General features: G+C 46.1%; 1 protein-coding gene across 1 annotated transcript; it reads right to left on the reverse strand.

The window, feature by feature from the left end:
* Nucleotides 1-963: 963 nt before the first annotated feature.
* LOC115543016 (uncharacterized) lies at nucleotides 964-8,571 on the reverse strand. Its single transcript, XM_030355549.1, has 5 exons — nucleotides 8,436-8,571; nucleotides 6,701-8,331; nucleotides 5,327-5,474; nucleotides 5,111-5,212; nucleotides 964-2,748 (listed from the first exon to the last, which is right to left on the reverse strand). Exons 2-5 carry the CDS (start codon nucleotides 8,327-8,329, stop codon nucleotides 1,124-1,126), a joined length of 3,504 nt encoding a protein of 1,167 aa, XP_030211409.1. The 5' UTR covers nucleotides 8,330-8,331; nucleotides 8,436-8,571; the 3' UTR covers nucleotides 964-1,123.
* Between the last annotated feature and the right edge of the window lie 1,005 nt (nucleotides 8,572-9,576).

Below are 9,576 nucleotides of genomic sequence, written 5' to 3' on the forward strand. Positions count from 1 at the left end.
TCCTCTTTCATTGCAGACTCTGGAAAGCCATGTATTCAGTGCAAGTAGACGACTGAATCTGTTTATTCCCCTGTCAACAGTTGGTATGGGTCCACTGATGGAAGACTTGATGTGTATTTTGTCCAGTGTATCCAATAGATCAGTGTAATCCCTCTTCAGAAGTTCTGACTGTTCTCTTTGAATATCATTAAATCCTGCATGCACAACAATCTGTGAGATTTTGGGGTTTTCCAATATGATTTTGGCTAGTTTATGGTTGATATTACCAACCATTCCATATGGGAAGATGCATGTTTTGATCTTCTTACCGGTTATATCCTTGATGGTTGAGTCTCCTATAATCAGAGTGTCTGGTTCATCTGCTTTCTCTGAGATGGGCCCTTGTTGGACGGTGGCAGACACATGTGCAGCCCGCCTCCGTGGCGACTGGTTGTTCCGTCTCTGTCCGCACTGTCCGTCCGGACGCATCTCGGGGCTCAGGGGTGCATCGGTGGCAGGCGCGTTCGTGGACTCTTGAAGTGGCAGGAACCGGTTCTTCAGTGGCAGGGTTGATTTGAGTGACGGGCTAATCCGGCTGATAACTTTAGCTTTGGGTAGCTTAGCATTTGGTGTTGAGTGAACTTGTTGATTTACTTTGGTATGTTGCTTTGGCTTAGCGCCGACTCTGTTCCAGTGAGACGCAGCTGGAACTGTCTCTCTCATGTCCAGCTTCGGGAAGGATACAGTGTAGCTTTGATCATCTTGCTGTATCTGAGTGAGCTCAGCAAACTCACCCATCGGCACTGTATCCTGTGATAGTCCTTTGCGTTTTTCTACTGCTGCTAGTCTCGTTTCAATTAAAGCCAATGTCTGTTTCAGTTTGGCGCAGTCTGTGCATTTCCCAGTCTCCGTGCCTGAGATATCCGAATACAGAGGCATGTTGGCGATAGGAAAGTCGATAGTGTAATCTAACCATTTATAATGAGTTGTATCAACAACTGGGGTTATATTCTTAAAGAACTTCTCGTTAAAAGACAGCAGGAGACATTAATGCAGATCTCTCAGATCGCACATAGAGATTATCCTTCATGGAATAACATTAGTTGTTTAGGTCGTTTGATTATTTTATTATCAAACTAAGGTCCTAGTCTGTTTGATTGACAGGTGAGAGGATCAGGGGGGCAGAGTTTGTACCACCATTATGTAAACCTGGGCAGAGGAATGGATAGAGAGGCTCACTGAAGGTGCAGCCAGTAGCAGAGTAGATATGAACCCTGTCCTCCAAATCATAGAAGGAGAGCAGACCCTCATCATAATCAACAAACACCCCCACCTTCTGGAGCTCAGCTCTCAGAGGGAGACGGACAGCAGGGTCATCTCTAAAAAACAACCCATCATTGTCAAAGTAAAGCGTCCAGTAACCCGTCTCAGGGGTCCCTTTGATCCTGCCGATTCTGTCGATGGACTCTCTGACCACTCCTAAATACCATGAGGTCTTGTCTTTAACCTGGACCTCAATGTAAAATCTCCCTGAGGAGAAGCTCTGCCTCGTAAGAACATATATCTTCCTTGTAAATCTTTTAGGGTTGTCTGGGAGTGTCTTCACTACACCTCCATCATGTACTTGTTTCCCGTCCTCAGACAGGATGAGCTGGGAAGAAGCTGTATCAGGATCCAGAGTCACATCTACTTCATACTGCTGGACCCTCTTCAGTTCAGCTCCATGCAGCTTCTTCATCTCCATGTTCAGTGTCTCCTCCAGCTGATCCAGGGATCTCCTCAAGGTCCCTACGTATGACGGAGGTCGGACCTCCACCGTCGTCCAGTCCCTGGTGGGTGGAGGATCCTTCAGGGATCTGAAGGCCTGGAGGAAGTGGAGGTGGTCTTCAGTGTGTGAGAGCTGCTTCACCTCTGAGCTTCTATTGGTCAGATCTTCTATTTCCTGCTCCAACTCTTTGATGAGGTCATCAGCTTGTTTCACTGTGGATGTCAGTTTCTCTTGAACAGTTTGGTTGAATTCATCCCGGCACTTTTCAACACAGCCTATCAGAGCAGTGAAGACCTGGCCACCAATGGCTATCTCTCTGTCCGCATCTTTACTGCTCAGTTCCACTGTGTCTGTGATCTCCTTAATCTTTTGTTTTGTCTCCTGGATCATCTGCGGAACTTCAGCCTCTATCTTCCCCAGCTGGGCCGTCCTCACTTCATATTCCTCCTTTAGAGGTACAACAGGATGGGACCTGTGGTCACCCTCTGTGCAGAACTGACACACACATACCCGTTCAGTCTGGCAGAAGAGCTCCAGAAGTCTGTCGTGTTTCTTACACATCCTGTCTTCCAGACGGTGCATAGGCTCGACCAGCCGATGTTTCTGCAGGCGAGCGACTCTCTGATGTGGCTCCAGGTGGGTTTGGCAGTAAGAGGTAAAACACACTAGGCAGGACTTCACGGCCATCAGCTGGGTCCCAGTACAGAAGTCACAGGGAACTTCCGCTTGTTCTACAAAGAGCTGCTCTTTTACTCGTACGGTTGTTTTAAACTGAGCAGCCAACTCTGATAAGAAGGTATTGACCTGTAGATCAGGTCTTGTGTTGAAAAGCTTGTTGCAAACAGGACATTTGTACTGGACTTGTTCATCCCAGAACTTAGTAATACAGGTTCTGCAGAAGTTGTGTCCACATGTGGTGGTAACTGGATTGTTGAACACATCCAGACAGATGGGACAGGAAAAATTCTCTTCAGACCAGCAAGTGTTAGCAGAGGCCATTCCTAAACACAGACGATGAGGTTTATGTATTGAACAATTATATATTTCTAATTCCATAATGGGAAGAGAAGTTTTAACTTTCTCAAAGTTGTGCTGTTTTACTTACCTTGTTGTTACTGTCAGTCAGACTATTTATTCCAAAATGTGTTTTATTTTTCTCCTGATCGAGAGACCTGCTTCCACGTCGGATGGCTTTGGTTTCTATTTTAGGCTTCGCTTCCATGACCAAATTTCCTCTGCTCTCCTCCCCTAACCCCTGGCTCCTCCCATAACCTCTGGCCCCTCCCCTAACTCCTGGCTCCGCCCCCACGGACACAGTTCACTGACGTTCCACCCTCCAGACTCTTTGGGCGCATTCATAAACCGTGTAGGCTACTTCAATGCATTGATGTGTTCTCTTGTTTTCGACATTCAAATATGTTAAACCATTAAAAGACTGGACACAGAGAGCCCGGGAAAACAAGAAATGTTTGTGATATGTGACCAAATGATTAAGAGCTGTTCAAATACATTTGACTTGATTTTGACTTTGGCTGGTATTTTCTCCACAATCTTTACAAAAACAACCCTCCCCTGTGTGCTCGGGTTTTATGTGCTATTATGGTTGTTATTCATTATTGTTTGTGTATCACTGGTAGTGATATAAGGCTCCAAGACTCCAAGACTCTAACCTCGGAAAGTTGCCAAGTCATGTGACCCGGGGTAGGGCAGACGAACCACACCAACAATGTGGCAGATGATTCCACTGAATTAAAAGCAGATTTACCCAGATCTCTGAGAGTTACACAACATTGTGTAGACGAGGTTGTGTAACCTCGTCTCTGAGCCACCCAACCTCGTCTGAGGTAGGCTACATAATCTCATCTCTGAGGTACACAACCTAGAATAGAATATATAGTCTTTATTTGTCATTGGGTTAAATACAGTGTATTTACACAACGGAATTAAGGTGCAGATCTTGTTCAGTGCTTTTTAAAAAAAATAATTAAAAGAATAAATAGAATACAGTACGAAATATCTATAAATATATAACAACTATAACCCCAATAACCCCTCCCCCTGCCTTCCACTTAAGGCACATTTAAGTGTCCGACACCCTCCCCTCCCTCCCAGACAACAACCCTCCCGCCCACATATGTCTAAATAGCAGCAGGTCCAGGAAGGTAAGCATAATGAGGAATGTCCAGAGGTAGTGGTGATCGTTCATGTGGTTATTTAAGTATTGCACAGGGGTTATTGTTAGTTTGGTGTACGTATGGCCCAGGGGAAGAAGCTGTTGGTTAGTCTGGTGGTGCGTGATTTCATTGAACTGTATCGCCTGCCAGAGGGAAGCAGATCGAACAGGTGGTGAGCAGGGTGCGCAGCGTCTTTTAGAACGGATCTGGTCCTGTTTCGGCAGCGGGAGCTGGCCAGCTCTTCCAGGGAGGGCAGTGGGCAGCCTGTGATCTTCTAAGCTGTGCCTATGACCCTCTGAAGTGCCGTCCTGTCTGCCGCCAAACTCCCAGCATACCATGCTGTGATGCAGTAAGTGAGCACACTTTCAATGGTTGACCGGTAGAAGGACACCGGCAGCATTTGTTCAAGATGTTTTCTTCTGAGAATTCTCAGAAAGTGTAGTCGCTGCTGGGGCTTCTTTTTTTGTTGCTGTTGTTTTTGTGGACCAAGAAAGCTCCTGAGAGACGTATGTTCCCAGGAACTTGCAGGACGGAGCCCTCTCCGCGCAATCCCCGTTGATGTGCGGGGGGGCATGGGCTGGGCTGTGTCGTCTGAAGTCTATGATGATTTCCTTCGTTTTTTTGATGTGTTTAGTTGCAGGTTATTTGCTGAACCCCATGCTGACAGCTGCTGGACCTCATCTCTGTATGCCGTCTCGTCGCCCCCAGAGATGAGTCCGACCACAGTGGTGTCGTCAGCAAATTTTATAATGAGGTTGGAGGGTTGGGAGGGGGAGCAGTCAGATGTGTGTAGAGTATACAGAAGTGGGCTCAGCGCGCAGCCTTGGGGGGAGCCAGTGCTGAGGGTGAGGGGGGAGGAGAGACGGGGGGGGTGAGTCTCACTTGTTGTGGTCTGTTGGACAGGAAGACCTTTATCCAAGCGCAGGTGGAGGCAGGGAGGTGTAGGCCCAGTAGTTTATTCATCAGGATGTCCGGGATTATTGTATTGTAAGGCTGAGCTGTAATCTATGAAGAGCAGTCTTGCATAGGTGCCTGGGTGTTCGAGGTGGCTCAGCGTAGAGTGGAGGGTTATGGCGATGGCGTCCTCAGTAGAGCGGTTAGCCCTATAAGCAAACTGGTGGAGATCAAATGATGCTGGGAGGCAGGCCTTGATGTGCTGGGCAACCAGCCTCTCCAGGCATTTCATCACCACTGACGTGAGTGCAAGCCTCGTCTCTGAGGTACACATCCTCGTCTCTGAGTTGCACAAACTCATCTCTGAGTGATACACAACCTCGACACATCCTCGTCTCTGAGGTACACAACCTCGACACAACCTTGTCTCTGAGTTACACAAAATAATCTGTGAGAGGTACACATTCTCAACTCTGAGAGGTACACAACCTCGTCTCTGAGTTGCACCAACTCATCTCTGAGAGATACACAACCTCGTCTCTGAGGTACACAACCTCGTCTCGGAGGTATACATCCTCGTCTCGGAGGTACAGAACCTCGTCTCTGAGGTACACAACCTCGTCTCGGAGGTACACAACCTCGTCTCCGAGGTACACAACCTCGTCTCGGAGGTACACAACCTCGTCTCTGAGGTACACACTACCAGGTGCTGAGGCCGTCAGAGCACCCGGAGCCCAACTCGGCCCTAAGGTCCTCGTTAACGGGGTTCATGTGTTCATGCGTTGTGGCCAGGCAGCGGTTGTGTCTGGATGGATGAGGTACATGCGTGGCCTCTGCATGAGGCCTGCTGCAGGGTTCCCTTCTTCTATATCCAGGTTTAATTTGGGATTTGATAGGGACTTTTCAATGTTTGATTTTCGGCTTTCCCATGCGTCACCAGTAGATGGCGGTGTTGCATTTCCCTAAACGTACAGCAATCTAATATTATAACAGCTTGGTTACACAACATCAATAGACTATAAGAATATGACTTACTTACCCTTTGGTATACTTAGAGAAGACTAAAGTAGACTATGACTTACTAACCCTAAGTCATACTTAGAGAAGACTAAACTAGACAATGACTTACTAACCTTTCGTAATACTTAGAGAAGACTAAAGTAGACTATGACCTACTAACCCTTAGTTATACTTAGAGAAGACTAAAGTAGACTTTGACCTACTAACCCTTAGTTATACTTAGAGAAGACTAAACTAGACTATGACCTACTAACCCTTAGTTATACTTGAGGATCATTGGTTTGCTACGACTGCTGTTGGCCGTGTATCGCTGCACCTGTCCTCCACATTTCACACACCTCCACCCAAAGCTCAACTCTACCTTAATGCTGTGTGAACACGGTTTTGAAGGAACCACCTTGAAGGAAACTTTCATTATTTCTTGTGTTCATTTAGTGAGGTTTGGTTTGCGTTGGGTCTCTATTATTTTTATTTTTATTAAAATCTGATTGTAAAGAACATTGTATTGTTTTTTCATTCACTATTCAGAGTTTAAAACCAATAGAAAGGTTTATAAACGACAATTATTATTTAAACAAATGAACCCTCTAAAGATGTTCTACATAAGAGCAGCTGTTAACAATTTTATAGCATTAAATTTATAAAAAAATCAGGAGACAACAGACAAACAATCGAGTGTAATCTAACCATTTATAATGAGTTGTATTCAACAACTGGGGTTATATTCTTAAAGAACTTCTCGTTAAAAGACGGCAGGAGACATTAATGCAGATCTCTCAGATCTCACATAGTAGAGATTATCCTTCATGAAACAACATTAGTTGTTTAGGTCGTTTGATTATTTTATTATCAAACTAAGGTCCTAGTCTGTTTGATTGACAGGGGAGATGATCAGGGGGGCAGAGTTGTTAGTACCTCCATCATCATGGACGCCTGGGCAGAGGAATGGATAGAGAGGCTCACTGAAGGTGCAGCCAGTAGCAGAGTAGATATGAACCCTGGCCTCCACATCATAGAAGGAGACGAGACCCTCATCATAATCAACAAACACCCCCACCTTCTGGAGCTCAGCTCTCAGAGGGAGACGGACAGCAGGGTTATCTTTAAAAAACAACCCATCCTTGTTGAAGAGAAGCGTCCAGTGACCCGTCTTAGGGGTCCCTTTGGTCTCGCCGATTCTGTTGATGGACTCTCTGACCACTCCTAAATACCATTGAGTCTTGTCTTTAACCTGGACCTCAAAGTAAAATCTCCCTGAGGAGAAGCTCTGCCTCGTTAGAACATGTATCTTCCTTGTAAATCTTTTAGGGTTGTCTGGGAGTGTCTTCTCTACACCTCCATCATGTACTTGTTTCCCGTCCTCAGACAGGATGAGCCTGGGATGAGCTGTATCAGGATCCAGAGTCACGTCTACTTCATACTGCTGGACCCTCTTCAGTTCAGCAGCTTCACGCAGCTTCTCCATCTCCATGTTCAGTGTCTCCTCCAGCTGATCCAAGGATCTCCTCAAGGTCCCTACGTATGACGGAGGTCGGAACTCCACCGTCGTCCAGTCCCTGGTGGGTGGAGGATCCTTGAGGGATCTGAAGGCCTGGAGGAAGTGGAGGTGGTCTTCAGTGTGTGAGAGCCGCTTCACCTCTGAGCTTCTATTGGTCAGATCTTCTATTTCCTGCTCCAGCTCTTTGATGAGGTCATCAGCTTGTTTCTCTGTGGATTTCAGTTTCTCTTGAACAGTTTGGTTGAATTCATCCCGGCACTTTTCAACACAGCCTATCAGAGCAGTGAAGACCTGGCCACCAATGGCTATCTCTCTGTCTGCATCTTTGCTGCTCAGTTCCACTGTGTCTGTGATCTCCTTAATCTTTTGTTTTCTCTCCTGGATCATCTGCGGAACTTCAGCCTCCATCTTCCCCAGCTGGGCCGTCTTCACTTCATATTCCTCCTTTAGAGGTACAACAGGATGGGACCTGTGGTCCCCCTCTGTGCAGAACTGACACACACATACCTGGTCGGTCTGGCAGAAGAGCTCCAGAAGTATGTTGTGTTTCTTACACATCCTGTCTTCCAGACGGTCCATAGGCTCGACCAGCCGATGTTTCTGCAGGCGAGCGACTCTCTGATGTGGCTCCAGGTGGGTTTGGCAGAAAGACATAAAACACTCTAGGCAGGACTTCACGGCCTTCAGCTGGGTCCCAGTGCAGAAGTCACAGGGAACTTCTGCTTGTTCAACAAAAAGCTGCTCTTTTACTTGTACGGTTGTTCTAAACGGAGCAGCCAACTCTGATAAGAAGGTATTGACCTGTAGATCAGGTCTTGTGTTGAACAGCTTGTTGCAAACAGGACATTTGTACTGGATTTGTTCATCCCAGAACTTTGTAATACAGGTTCTGCAGAAGTTGTGTCCACATGCGGTGGTAACTGGATTGTTGAACACATCCAGACAGATGGAACATGAAAAGTTCTCTTCAGACCAGGAAGTGTTAGCAGAGGCCATTCCTAGACATAGACGACAAGGTTTATGTATTGAGCAATTACATATTTCTAATTCCATAACGGAAAGAGAAGTTTTAACTTTCTCAAAGTTGTGCTTTTTTACTTACCTTGATGTTAATGTCCGTCAGACTATTTGTTCCAATATGCGTTTTACTTTTCTCCTGATCGAGGGAACTGCATCCACGTCGGATGGCTTTGTTTCTGTTTCGTTTCATGAACCAAACGTCCTCTTCTCTCCTCCCCTAACCCCTGGCTCCTCCCCTAACCCCTGGCTCCGCCCCCACGGACACAGTTCACTGTCGTTACAACTTACAGACTCTTTGGGCGCATTCATAAACCGTGTAGGCTACTTCAATGCATTGAGATAATGCATGGACATAATCCTTATCTCCAAGACTCGAACCTCATAAAACGGCCAAGTCATTTGACTCGGGGTATAGGCAGAAACAGACCAACAATGTGGCAGACGATTTATAACCATCAATTTGCGGAGGGGGGAGCCCCCCGCCCCCATACAAACATTACTTCCATAGTTATATTAAAGTCCTTAATAACTTAATGGAGAAATCGAAATGCATGATATTAATGATAATGAAGCCCTAATATAAAGAGACAAATAAATAAATTAAAACTCTGCCTTATTCTGCTTCAACCTGTCCACAGGTGGTGTCTCTGTGATGACTTTCAAGAATTTTAAATGGGGCACTTTTTTATGATTTGTTGCGGCTGTGGACCATGCTGTGGACCGACGGCCCGCCCTCATACGTAAAACCCTCCCTGTGTTGCGCATTTATATGCAAACTGTACACTTCGTCACAACGTTGTTGTGTGACCACAACACGCCTCCATCCAATTTTCTTAGGTATCGGTTTTGCCCGTCCAGTGCTGTTATTGCGGAGGAGAAAGAGACTGTAGGGATAGTTGTGCCTGCTATGTTTAGGTGTCAAGATGTCGGGACCAGGTTATGAAGTCCATGCAATTATTCACCATGCCACCAGTTTGTGCGTAAAGAAGCTAGGGTGACCAGATGTCTCGCTGTGAGCGGGACAGTCACGCATTTCCAAAACTACTTTTTATGCGTCCCGCTAATTGAGACGTTGTCCCTTAGCCTATTTTTTAAATGCGTGTTTGATAATCTGTCATCAAATAGCTGCGTGCGGAGACAGCAGTGAGCTGTCATCAGGGACAATGCGAGACAAAAAAATAAATGTGTTCATCGTTGTTGTATATACCCATCACAAAGGAACT

Source organism: Gadus morhua, chromosome 4 (assembly GCF_902167405.1).
Source record: "Gadus morhua chromosome 4, gadMor3.0, whole genome shotgun sequence".
Classification (NCBI taxonomy): Eukaryota; Metazoa; Chordata; class Actinopteri; order Gadiformes; family Gadidae; genus Gadus; species Gadus morhua.